Source organism: Neoarius graeffei, chromosome 26 (assembly GCF_027579695.1).
Source record: "Neoarius graeffei isolate fNeoGra1 chromosome 26, fNeoGra1.pri, whole genome shotgun sequence".
Classification (NCBI taxonomy): Eukaryota; Metazoa; Chordata; class Actinopteri; order Siluriformes; family Ariidae; genus Neoarius; species Neoarius graeffei.
The window spans coordinates 45274976-45289091 of NC_083594.1; the positions used below are offsets into that span (position 1 = coordinate 45274976).

The 14116-nt window shown below is 46.4% G+C and overlaps 1 protein-coding gene across 1 annotated transcript in view; it reads left to right on the plus strand.

Annotated features, from left to right (window-relative positions):
• Positions 1–2452: 2452 nt before the first annotated feature.
• The window catches only part of LOC132874213 (cadherin-4-like), a 362483-nt gene continuing 350819 nt past the window's right edge, over positions 2453–14116 (plus strand). The window contains exon 1 of the mRNA XM_060910202.1: positions 2453–2584. Within this exon, the coding sequence (XP_060766185.1) occupies positions 2528–2584 (57 nt within the window). The 5' untranslated portion in view covers positions 2453–2527. The remainder of the gene's footprint in view (positions 2585–14116) is intronic.

Consider the following 14116-nt stretch of genomic DNA (forward strand, 5'->3'; position numbering starts at 1 on the left):
CGTCCTGTCACGTCTGTATATCGACTGTAACACGTCTTAACTTCGACATCAACACGAACAACATCGTCTGCTTCACGGGAGAGCACTTTTTGACGGGTTTTGGCCGTGATAAAGCCGTAAAGCGCTGTGTGACCGGGCTTTTAGTTACGTGCACAGCTTTCTTTTTTTTAAAGATGTTTTTTGGGCTTTTTTCACCTTTTATTGGATAGGACAGTGTACAGACAGGAAATGAGTGAGAGAGAGAGATGGGGAGGGATTGGGAAATGACCTCGGGTCGGAATCAAACCCGGGTCCCCGGATTTATGGTATGGCGCCTTATCCACCTGAGCCACAACGTGCGCAGCTTTCTGATTTACTGTTTTCATCTCATACTTATACTTCCTATTAGAGCCCTGCACTCCCGCGGGAGTCCCGCGGGACCCGATGCAAAGCAGTGTGGCGCGGGACAAATTTTGAAAGCTCATTGCGGGCGCGGGTGGGAGGGGGAGTGCACAATGCGGGCGCGGGCGGAAGAGGTGCTAAGTTGCAGTACTGCTAACTAAAAACGTGTTTAAAATAAAATTTATAAATTATTAATTTATGTCTATCATATATAATTTGTGCTGGATATTTTATTTGGCATTAATAAAAACATTTTAAGATGCCTAAATTTGCGGATGTGGTCTAATCTCGCGTACGTTTCCGATTCCTTTCCGCTCTTCCGTGTTTGAGATCTCCGATCATGGCAGAAGAGCAGAGCTCCTCTAGTGAAGCTCACAGTGCTTCAGAAGTAAGTGCTGCTTTAAAAAGAGGTACATTTACCGTTAAAAAGTCAAGAGTATTAGTCCTAAGTATTAAAAAGTATTTTAAAAAGTATTAAAAAGTATTAACTAGTATTAAAAAGGACTGTGTATCGCACAGATTGTTCAATTTAAAGCTAGAAATAGACAGTGTATAATCTGAGGAGCTGGTTGTGGTTGCGCAGCACTTCATATGAGAGGAGAATGAAATCGCGGTTGGAATCATAACGCCACAGACTCGGAAGTGGGAGTGCGAGTGCGCAAAGCGAGAGCTGTCAATCAAAGCGAGAGCTGTCAATCATGAGCGCATGCAGCGCTCAACTTGGAATGTGTCAGCGGAATGTCAGAGTCTAAACAATAAACTTACAATAAACGAAGGATCGGTCAGTGGAGAGCTCAGCTAAGCTCAGCATGTTTAATTCCCCAAGCCAATGACAAGAACTTTCGTGAGAAATAACGCGAACGTCTGCATCATGCGGATTTGCGGGCGGGAGCGGGACTGAAAATCATAATTCTTTGCGGGAGCGGGACTGCACAATGCGGGAGCGGGTGGGAGCAGGACTGAAAATTCTGTCCCGCGCAGACCTCTACTTCCTATGTTTCATGGACTGTAAGGGCATTTGCTTATTTAGTAATTCTCATCTCATCTCATTATCTCTAGCCGCTTTATCCTTCTACAGGGTCGCAGGCAAGCTGGAGCCTATCCCAGCTGACTATGGGCGAAAGGCGGGGTACACCCTGGACAAGTCGCCAGGTCATCACAGGGCTGACACATAGACACAGACAACCATTCACACTCACGGTCAATTTAGAGTCACCAGTTAACCTAACCTGCATGTCTTTGGACTGTGGGGGAAACCGGAGCACCCGGAGGAAACCCACGCGGACACGGGGAGAACATGCAAACTCCGCACAGAAAGGCCCTCGCCGGCCACGGGGCTCGAACCCAGGACCTTCTTGCTGTGAGGCGACAGCGCTAACCACTACACCACCGTGCCGCCCTTTAGTAATTTTAATACAGAATTTACTTTGATGAAATTATAATCAGACACGGCGGCACGGTGGTGTAGTGGTTAGCGCTGTCGCCTCACAGCAAGAAGGTCCTGGGTTCGAGCCCCGGGGCCGGCGAGGGCCTTTCTGTGTGGAGTTTGCATGTTCTCCCCGTGTCCGCGTGGGTTTCCTCCGGGTGCTCCGGTTTCCCCCACAGTCCAAAGACATGCAGGTTAGGTTAACTGGTGACTCTAAATTGACCGTGAGTGTGAATGGTTGTCTGTGTCTATGTGTCAGCCCTGTGATGACCTGGCGACTTGTCCAGGGTGTACCCCGCCTTTCGCCCGTAGTCAGCTGGGATAGGCTCCAGCTTGCCTGCGACCCTGTAGAAGGATAAAGCGGCTAGAGATAATGAGATGAGATGAGATAATCAGACACTCCAACGCCCCCCCCCAAAAAAAAAAAAACAACTGATCGGATCTGCGCGATTCACACAAGTCCCCCAGACAGCCGTGAAAAAGGCGGCATCCGCCAAAAGGCGCGCTGTTTGCGTCCATGTTTGTGGCGTCGTTGGCTTTCCACACGGCTCTTCCCCACGCGCGCGCTTCAGTAGGCGGGGTGTGGCGGTGATGAAGAGCGGCTCTCCGTTACTCCACCTGCAGTCGGGGCGCGAGCCGAGCTGAGCCAGCGCGCGACTCTCCCCGGAGGAATTAGCGGCTGTTCGGGAGGAGCTGCAGGAGCCGCCGCCGCCGCACAAAATGACAGTCGGCTTGCTTCTTCCTCTGGCGGCCGCTTTAGTCCTCACAAGCTCACCGGTAAGACTCAACGCAGGCGCACCACAATCAACTTCACGTGCGCTCCAGCAGTTCAGCAGAGAGTTCCTGGTTTGTTTTTGCACCGGTTTTACTCCTTTTTCTGAAGCCCGGTGCGCAGTGAGCGCTGAGGAGCGGCTCCTGAAACCCTTTTTGTTTTGGTAGTTGTAGTGATGGAACTGTATAGTGCAGGGCTTCTCAAAGTGTCGGAGAGTCAGCCCCCCCAGAGAGCAAATAAACAACAGCGCCCCCCTTTACAATTTTTGTTGTTGCTATACTTAATGTTCCATTCGTATTTAAAAAAAAAAAGGTTGTTGCACACATTTTAAACATCTCTGCTTTTTTAAAACATCTTATTTTAAACATCTCCTAGCATCGTTAGCTATCACCTCTTGGCAGACAACACACTGTGGCAGTGGAGCATCTTCAGATCCAGTCCATGAAAATCCAAACTTATTAAATAATCGTGGTCATACTTCCTTCCTTCCTTCTTTTTTTGCTTGGCCCAGACTCTGTCTCCTCACTCACCGTAGCTTTAGGTACTAAAAATCGATCCATTTTGTCTCTGGTAAAGGCTAGCTGAGACAGTGAGTCCGCAATAGTAACTTATTCTGGTGTATTTTTCCTCACGTTGCGCCCCCCTTGAAGAACTCTGGCGCCCCCTAGGGGAGGCGCACCCCACACTTTGAAAAGCCCTGCGTCCGGTTTCACTAATGCCGCTTTTCCACTACAAAGTCGGGCTGAGCCGTGCCGTGCTGAGTCGGGCTGAGCGGGGCTGTTGGAGTTGCATTTCGACTACAACCGCGCTGAACCGTGCTGGCTGGAAGTGGGTGGACACATTGGGTGGAGTTAGCGAAAGTGGGTGGACGTCAGGTGATGTCGTTAAGCGGCGCAAACAGTGACATCAGTGATCTTTTAAGCGGTAGTCTCACGACCCGGATAGTAAACAATAAACATGGAGTCGTTAGTGTTGCTGGTCTTGGTGCTGTGGCTTGTTGTCACCGACAACGCGGACAGATACTGGCAAGAGCGTATAGACGAGGCGAGGCGCATAAGGCTTCAGAAATTCTCGTAATTCTTCTTCTTCCGGGTTTGCGGTGTTTACAGATCCCAGCGTGCTCGCGGGGCGTGTGTGGGCGTGTGAGGACACTCCTCCTCACCAATCAGTGCACAGGGGAGTGTCTGCTCACGCCCCTAGCCCCACTCGGCTCGGTTTGGCTCGCTTCAGCCCCACTCCAAAACGGTGCGAGTTTTAGGGGCTAAGCAGGGCTGAAGCGAGCTGAGTCGTGCTGGTTTTTGGTAGTCGAAACGCGAGCCGTGTCGGGCTGAAGCGAGCTGAAGTGAGCTGAAAAAGGGTAGTGGAAAAAGGCCATATGATAGACTATGACTATAACTTAGACAGAGGGTATAGTCGGACTTGGCATAGACGTCTAACAAAAACTGTCGCACAAAGCAGTTAAGGCTCTGACTATCTTAAGTCGTACTATGCCGCAAAGGATCGTTGGTAATTTAATACTCTTTTCAAAACAAAAAAAATGGCGGACAGCAACCGGTCAGTGCCGTTCACGCACTCAGAGAATTTAGCCATTCTTGAAGAATTTAATTCCTACAAAGGGGTTTTGTTGGGGAAATTCAATGAGGAGTGTACCAACAAAAAGAAACATGAGGGGGCGTCGTGGCTCAGGTGGTTGGGGCGCCGTGCCATGAATGCGGGCAACCCGGGTTCGGTTCCGGCCCGAGGTAGTTTCCCGGTCCCTTCCCGTCTCTCTCTCTCCCGCTCGTTTCCTGTCTCTGCACTGTCCTATCCAATGGGGGTGCAGAGAGCCCAAAAAAATATCTTTAAAAAAAAAAAAAGAAACATGAGGTGTGGAAAAAAATCACCGATGCGGTGAACAGCGTTAACCCCGCTGCGGTACGAGACGTGTCAGCTGTGCAGAAGAGGTTTAAAAATATGGTGCCAGAGGCAAAAAAGGAAATATACAAGCGGAAAACGGGACCCCCAACGGGAGGAGGGAAAGCGAAGAAACTAAAAGTCACCACCGAAATGGTGATAGAGATCTACGGAGGCGAGTCGCCGTTATTATCTACATCACTCCTCCATCTGCGCGAGTCTCTTCAATTTAAGTTGCAGTCTTTCCTTTTGGAGCGACTGCAACTTAAATTGAAGAGACTCGCGCAGATGGAGGAGTGATGTAGTAGTGTGTGTGTGTGTGTGTGAGAGTGAGAGATAAGTGATGAGTGGTGATGTAATTATATGCATAAATGAATTGATATATTTATATTATTTATATACTATATATTATTTATAAGTAATAAAATGAATAAGCTGGCATTACACTGTTTGTTCTTTATTGAATACTTTATAGTTAGATTATAATAGCCTAAATTTGTGTATTACATACTTGCATTTCACTGCCTTAACATTTCAAGCTTTCTTGTAGTTATTGACATTGATGGCACTTATGGCTTGCCTTTTTTTTAAATTAAATTTTATTCATTTAAGAAAGTATGTCCAGTAATAATAGTAACAATAGTAATAATAATAACAATAGTAATAATAACAAGAACAACACAATAATAATAATAATAATAATAATAATAATAACAACAACAACACACACTGATTCACACACTATTTCAGTTATTACCATGGTGATATAGCCCTTAGACCCATATTAGACTGGGGGGAGGGTGTCTTACTTTTTAAGCCTAAAATTAGACTTAAAAAATTAGTCTTAACTTTTGTGAAACTGTCTTACTTGCATTAGACTGGTCTATAAAGAAACTTAAGACCAATCTTAACCCATAGACCAGTCTAAACTACTTTAGTGAAACCGGCTGCTGGTATAGACCCTTTTCACTCACGTGACCTTCGTAAGCGCGACCGCCATTTTGGACATGAAGAAATAACGGTTTATGGCACAGACCCTTTCGGTTCTCGCTCATCTAGCTGCTACAATGACTGCTTAGACTGCAACAATAATACCTAACACACATTTAAGTATCCGTCGTAAAGACGTGAAACTCGTCGAGTGACGAGTGTGTTCATTGATAAGCTAACACAATCTAAAAGTAGACATACCATCACACTGCCCTGGCGCTGTGTACAGTTTACCTTCTATGGTTTGTGCACTCACTATTTGCCATTACTTTCTCCAACCCAGTGTTCGAACTATGCTGATATTTTGGGGGGGGGGGTCCCTTTTTTTCCCTTGGGGGGGGTGCTTGCGCTTGTCTCAGAGCGTGGATCTCCAAACACATGAGAAGCCTATCTTACGCACATCACGCGGACTCCACACACGCATCGCGTCTGAAGTCATAACTCATCAGGGGAAATCGTGTCCGCATTGGCATGTTCAAAAAACAACCTCGCGTCAACAATGATACCACACGCAAGAAAAAAAAACAGTCAGGCTACTCAACACATCTGATCCACAGCAGCACCAAAGCATCACTGGAAATCATGTCAACAACCAATCTTCCATTTCAACACGCGTCAACAAACAAATGGCACCACAAACATGAACGAATCGGTCAGGCTACCGATTCCAAACCCACAGCAGACGAATAATTAAATGCATCTTACCTTAAAGCAGAATCGACCACAAAGGAAGTGTGTTGGCACTGTTGGCACACTTCCTTTCTACTAGTTTGTGTCCCCAACCTGGCAGCAGCAGTCGTTGTCATATCGGTTTATTTTATCTTTGATGTAAGCACAACACTTCGATATGCAAATGCTTCCCGTTACACACGATTGCTATGTCAATAAACATCATTTTGCCAGTATTTTAGAGACCATCCATCTTCTCCGTCGGTCAGCATCTGTCGGGATCCGATAAAATGATAAATCTTGCCTTGTGTGTTGATGGTTACTACATCCAGGTGCACAACAATATAATGGCATGATGGAAGTCTTGCTGAAAGTAAAAACTTTCTTTGATGGCTATATTCCTTTTGATGCTTCGCCGTCGTTCCTCGATGTTGGCTGTGGTAGACTACTGGTAGTTCATGTCCAAAATGGCGGCCGCGTTTGTCGTGACGTCACGTGGGAAGGGTCTATAGAGGATGCGGCAATACGCGTGCGCGCACGCACGTGCACGCTTGTCCTCCTGAATATGAAGGAAGGTCTCGTCTCGTCTTCTTCCGCTTATCTGGGACCGGGTCGCGGAGGCAGCAGTCTAAGCATGGTAGCCCAAACTTCCCTTTCCCCAGACACCTTGGCCAGCTCCTCGGGAAGAACACTGAGGCGTTCCCAGGCCAGCCGAGAGACATAGTCCCTACAGCGTGTCCTGGGTCTTTCCCGGGGCCTCTTCCCGGGGGGACATGCCTGGAACACCTCCCCAGGGAGGCGTCCAGGAGGCATCCGAAAAAGATGCCCGAGCCACCTCAGCTGATTCCTCTCGATGTGGAGGAGCAGCGGCTCTACTCTGAGCTCCTCCTGAGTGACTGCGCTTCTCACCCTATCTCTAAGGGAGCGCCCAGCCACCCTGCGAAGGAAACTTCCTAGAACTGCCACCTTATTGTGGTGGAGGGGTTTGTGTGCTTGAATGATCCTAGGAGCTATGTTGTCGGGGCATTATGCCCCTGTCAGGGTTTCCCAAGGCAGACAGGTCCTAGGTGACAGGCCAGACCAAGAGCAGTTCACCAAAAACCCCATGGAGAAAAAATCAAGGACCGTGACGTCGCCCGCTATGACGCAGCCGGGGCCCCACCCTGGAGCCAGGCCCGGGGTTGGGGCTCGTATGCGAGCACTTGGTGGCCGGGCCTTTGCCCATGGGGCCCGGCCGGGCTCAGCCCGAAGAGGTGATGTGGGCCCGACCTCCTGTGGGTTCACCACCCACAGAGGTAGCAGTAGGGGATTGGTGCAGTGTGGATTGGGTGGCAGTCGAAGGCAGGGGCCTCGACGACCTGATCCCCGGACACAGCGGCTGGCTGTTGGGACATGAAGGAAGGTGTGCTAACTTTTTTTTTTTTTTCTCATTATCTCTAGCCGCTTTATCCTGTTCTACAGGGTCGCAGGCAAGCTGGAGCCTATCCCAGCTGACTACGGGCGAAAGGCGGGGTACACCCTGGACAAGTCGCCAGGTCATCACAGGGCTGACACATAGACACAGACAACCATTCACACTCACATTCACACCTACGCTCAATTTAGAGTCACCAGTTAACCTAACCTGCATGTCTTTGGACTGTGGGGGAAACCGGAGCACCCGGAGGAAACCCACGCGGACACGGGGAGAACATGCAAACTCCACACAGAAAGGCCCTCGCCGGCCACGGGGCTCGAACTCTTGCTGTGAGACGACAGCGCTAACCACGACACCACCATGCCGCCCCTAACTTTATTATTATTATTTGCACTCATTTATTATATGGCCAAAAGTTTGTGGACACCCAGCCATCATCATATTAATACTATACGTGCCAGGGGCGTAGCCATCATTTTAGAAGTGAGGGGGGCAAATTGTTCAGAGGTCCATTGAGTGATTTTATCATCCTCTCACATTCATGCACCTCTCCCAGGGGCGGCACTAGGAATTAAGCTTTACTGGGGCACTGCCCCTCCCCAACCCACACACACACTCTCTCTCTCTCTCTCTCTCTCTCTCTCACACATACACACACACACACACAGAGCACCTTAACGTTCCTGATATACATCCACTGGTAAAGTTAAAAAGGGAGAGTCTGTTCAAGAATGCATTAAGATGTTTATTTAAACATACTGCATATGGAAGACAATAGAGTAAACCTGCCAAACATTTCATGGAACAGCTGAATAACCTAACTAATTTTATGTATTTGATTCAAGTTTTCTATTATGCAACCTCAACTCTCACGATTCACAAACTTAGCTGGTTAGTTATGACTGACTAGCACATAGCCTACAACCTTAATCTTACCTCTCTCACCCTCCTCCTCATCTGTCACTGTTTCCCTGCCCCGTCTCTGCTTCGTGAGAAGAATTGTCTGATATCCATCTGGAAAAGTAATTTAACATAGTTTAATTCGATGTAGTTTAATGGGTTTGTTAGAATATGGTTTGCTTAGTTTTGTTGCAAAAACTTTGCGCTACCTTAACTCATCCAGAGCCCGTTCTCTGACTCATCCAAAGAGTAGACTCATCTCTCCAGTAGGCTAAATGGACTCATGGCACGCCGCACGCACACTATGTTTACAGTGAGAATCTCCCAGACCAATCAGAAAATTAGTTAGAAAGAAGAGGCGATAGAAGTTTGTAACACACTCTGTCCTATAACTTACAATAGATAAATGATCTGCCAAAGAAACTAGTTTGTTACGAAAATCTTTCAACATTTTCTTACTGGGGCACGTGCCCCAGTAAAAAAAAGGCCTAGTGATGCCCCTGACCTCTCCTTAGCAGCTAAAGAACCACAAACAGCACCAGGGAACCGACTTTAGTTCTTTAAAATGATATACTATCAAAATCTAAAGTCAAAAGCTGTGTTCACACTTGTACCGGTACGAAAGTGGTACGTATAACTGTATCGATACAAGGTATACCGGTACAGTTTAGTGCATCTGTCAACACTAGCGAGAAATGTTTGCGGTTTTCTTTCACGGTAGTTGAAATGCGCGTGCGCGAAATGTTTCCGTGGTTACCGAGTAACTTCCTTCCGAAACAACGTGTGTGCGCTTTTTGTTGTCAATGTACAGTCTGTATTTCTGGTGGTCATTTATTCAGTCGAATCGTATAAAGCGCGCGCGGCAGTTGAGAAAGAAACAAAGAAAACGAATCTCCGTTCTTCACTATTTTATTCAGCGAAGACATCGATTGAGGTGTGTGACTTTGCGCATGCACATTATATTTGTATCGATACAGAACCGCTTCATCTGTCCACACTACAGCGAAGCGCTATTGTACCGCTACGAAACCCGTACATTTGTGGGTTGCTAGTGTGGACAGGTGTTGCGATACAAAAGTAGTATCGTATCGGTACAAAATCCCTAGTGTGGACAGGGTAAAAATCTAAAGCTGCCAAACTCTGGTTGAGTTGACATAGAATGACCCTGGAGCATCTACAGCCAGATAATTTTCCTATGTACATTTTCTTTAGCCAGTTACAATTTCTCCTACAATAATATAGATAGTAAAATGTATAAATAGAATTAAGAATAGTAGTGGGGTGGGCGGCACGGTGGTGTAGTGGTTAGCGCTGTCGCCTCACAGCAAGAAGGTCCTGGGTTCGAGCCCCGGGGCCGGCAAGGGCCTTTCTGTGTGGAGTTTGCATGTTCTCCCCGTGTCCGCGTGGGTTTCCTCCGGGTGCTCCGGTTTCCCCCACAGTCCAAAGACATGCAGGTTAGGTTAACTGGTGACTCTAAATTGACCGTAGGTGTGAATGTGAGTGTGAATGGTTGTCTGTGTCTATGTGTCAGCCCTGTGATGACCTGGCGACTTGTCCAGGGTGTACCCCGCCTCTCGCCCGTAGTCAGCTGGGATAGGCTCCAGCTTGCCTGCGACCCTGTAGAGGGATAAAGCGGCTAGAGATAATGAGATAAGATGAGTAGTGGGGTGTCGTGGCTCAGTCGACTAAGGCGCCATACCATAAATCCGGGGACCCGGGTTCGATTCCGACCCGAGGTCATTTCCCAATCCCTCCCTGTCTCTCCACTGTCCTATCCAATAAATAAAGGTGAAAAAAGCCCCAAAAAAATCTTTAAAAAAAAAGAATGGTAGTAGTGACATAGCTAGTTATATTCTCTTCTCACCGATGACCCTGCATAATCATCCCTGGTCCACTGTCTCCTCTCTCACCCTGCTCTTTCTATTGTGGCAATAAAGATTAAAAAAAAATGTGGAAAGCAACATTTTGAAATAGAATTAGGAATACAGTAATAATAATCAGCAAATTCATGTACTTTAAACTTTAACTACCACAAAAATAAATTAAATCTTTACAAAAATAACAGTCAAAGGAACACAAATACATTTTATATTTCTTATTTTCTACCCAGAAGTGAGTAATCTTAGAGTAGCCAAAATATTAACATTACTCAAGTAAGAGTATCGTTACTTTAGAATGATATTACTCAAGTAAAAGTAAAACGTATTTTGCAACAAAACAACTCTTAAAGGGCTGATGACACGAACATGACTCAATGCAATTTCTTAAATAAACTATACAACATGGCAAACGTGTTAGATTTCTGTTATAATTGCATGAAAAGAAGCTGTTGTTACGCAAATATCCAACTTTTAATTGCACAGCGCAAGAAAACTGGGTCCGTGGCTCGCGGCCATGTTGTGACGTCAGTGGAAGAACACGCTGCGGTTCACTGGCTGTTCTACTCTGGTTCTACTCAGTGGAAATGGCGCATGAAAACGCCGGTGAACTCTCTAGTGCTAGCTCTTCCTCTTCTGGGAGTCTAGAATTGTGTTGATCTCTTCCGAATAGAATCTATGATGGCCTACCCTCTTTTACCCTTTGCCTCTCGTTGCTAGGCGGCAGTTACATGAAAGCCGCAAGCTTTCACAAGCAAATACATGACTGATATCACGCCGACTTTATGATTACATTTATGATTATCATGTAGAATCTATAGCTCTACGTACCTTTATCTTATGTCGTTTCACAACACATGTTCTGACGGGAGGACTGTCTTTGGATCCGGCATAGCTACTAGTAGACCCCCTCCGGAATACTGGCAGTGTTGCCAGATTGGGAGGAATCCCGCCCAGTTGAGCGGTTTCAAGTGCATTTTGGTGGGTTTTGAACATATTTTGGGCTGGAAAACTTCAGCAGTATCTATTGCCAGATACTGCTGAAGTTTTCCAGCCCAAAATATGTTCAAAATCCACCAAAATGCACTTGAAACCGCTCAACTGGGCGGGAAACCTCCCAATCTGGCAACACTGTGTAGGCACTGCTGATTGCTGATAGTAGTAACACACGTTTGTGCTGAACTGAACACCCAAGAGATTCTTTTAAGCTGGGAAGGGTGTCAAAACAATCCAAATCGAAGTGTTCAGAGCACAGGACGGATGTTGGTGAGGGCTCCCACTTGTCACGAGTGCGCCTGACTTGCTTCACCCACTTCGCATGCAGCTCGGGATCTCTGGGAAACTTGAATAAACTTACCCCATCCTTGTGGGTTTTGGAGCAAAAGCCGGCAACACAACGCAAAGGCATAATAACTTGTGTGTGTGTGTGTGTGTGTATATATATATATATATATATATATATATATATATATATACACACTATATTTTTTATATATATATGTGTGTGTGTATAATGAAAATACTAATAATGACAAACTGAACACCTGTCGCATCAACAACAAACTGGTAAGTGAGGAGGAAGGTTCTTTCGCTGATGTCATATAGCTCCTCCTCCTCTTTCGTCTCCTGGGTGCTGCAGCCCTGTCAAATTTGCCCAAATAGCTGCGTTTTTTATCATAACTTGTAAAATAGGCGCCTTCGTGAATTAATATATGGATCATCGGGAATTACTTTTTATGTTATAAAACATCGCCAAAGATGTCAAAAACGTGTCATCAGCACTTTAAGAGTACAATTTATCCAAACAGTTACTCGAGTAAATGTAACGAGTTACTACCGCCTCTAAGTTAGCTAGCTAGCTTCACTAACTAAATTGACATCTATTTGTCATCTTTTAGCTAAACATTATCTACATTCAACAGCATTACTCAACTTACACGGTTTGTTTGGAAAAAACTGTCTAAAGTCTTTAGCCTCTTGGTTGGTTTGCTGAACATACAGAAGCGCTGCCCAGATCTGAATCACACCAAAGATACTCATACAATATTTTCTAAAGTGTCTCTGATCACACACGACAGCGGTGTTTGTTTGCCACGTTAGCTCCGCCTGCTCGTGATGCGTTTAGAGGCGGCTCAGAAAAACGCGTTTCCACGTGTTAAAAATAAATTGAGTGGTTGGAATGGCTGTAAAAAGTGCGGGGGACAGAGGGCACAAATACAGGAAGTGCGGGGGACATGTCCCCCGCGTACCCCGTGTCCGCTACGCCCATGCATGAGACAAAGTTGGAAGCATACAGTTGTCTAGGATACAGTTGTATGCTGGAGCAGCATGACGAGGCCCCTGTGCACAAAGCGAAATGACTCCATCATCGTCGGCATTTCCCTCTTGGCATGAGATCGGCCTAGTGGCGCGGCTGCTTGGAGCAGGAGAACCTTGTCTCCAGCATCCACTCGAAGTCTTGTTTGTTCGTCATAGTTTTTAGGGCCTGATGTTTGTCGACCCCAAGCAGTTCTTCAACCTCCTTCCAGTTCCTTCTCTTGTCGAACAAGACAACTTTCTGGATGGCGTCGTTAGCCATTCTCCACACGTGTGCTATATGCTTCAGATACTGAATGTGGCAAAAATCATCAATAGGTCGTGATTGGGTAATTTGATGGAGCTTCGTATTGGAGATCTTGAAGGCCCAATCCAAGTCCCCGTCAACTAGGTGAGGGAGGATCTCTCTCTCCTTCAGTAACAGTGATGAGATTCACAAACGATTCGGATCGTTTTCGAAACGAAACATAAAAATGACTCAATCGAGCGAATCGATACAGACACAAGGACTGCATTTGTTTGAGTTCATGCACACGTAATGGTTTGAGGAAAGTTCATACTTTAATTTCATGCAGCATGAAAGTGTGATTATTGTTTACAATTTGAAAACGGGAATACAAATAAGGTTTCCGTAGATTCTGAGTCAAGAATCAACGGAGTCAGAGTCAAAGATTCACACGCATGCGAGTTTGTTCTAAAGAATCGATTCAGTGAAGCTTTCGTTGAGATTAAAATGAATATACAGAGTGTCCGTATTTTATACGGATTTGATTCAATAAACGTAGTATACGGGCATACAAATAAAGTTATACGGATTCTTAAAAAAAAAACTTCAATATTTATTTAGAGCTGTAATCTATATAATCAATGGGTTTTCGGATACTACCAACCAGGCGGACCGACTAGTGGCCTAGTGGTAGCGTGTCCGCCTCTTGATCGGGAGATTGGGAGTTCTATTCACAGTCGGGTCATACCAAAGACCATCATAAAAATGGTACCTACCACCATCTGGCAAGGCACGCTGCAATACAGATGTGCTTGGGGAGTTAAACTCTCGTGGTTACCAGAGGACTAGCCCCCCACTGTAACCCTAGCTATGTAATAGGCGAGAGGCCGAGGGCTATGGAAACGGAGATCGGCGCCGCCCGATGCGCCACATACAGGTTGGGCCTGGTTAGTACTTGAGTGGGAGACTGCCTAGGAATACCAGGTACTGTAAGGTGTGGGGAGGACTTTGACTTTTTTTTTTTTTGACCAACCAGGCGGAAGTCCCTCGGACTTACCTGGTCAGTAGATCCCGGACGAGCCCCCAAACTGAAAGGTTTTTTCACCTCTGGCCCTCACCATCTCGAGGTCAGTCCCCCCGTGTCACCCAGACGTCTGGGGGTGAGTCGCAAAAGAAAGACAGCAACCCCACAAAGCAGTTCGCAATCTTTATTCACAAGTCCCCCATGAGACGAGAGAATACAGGAGAT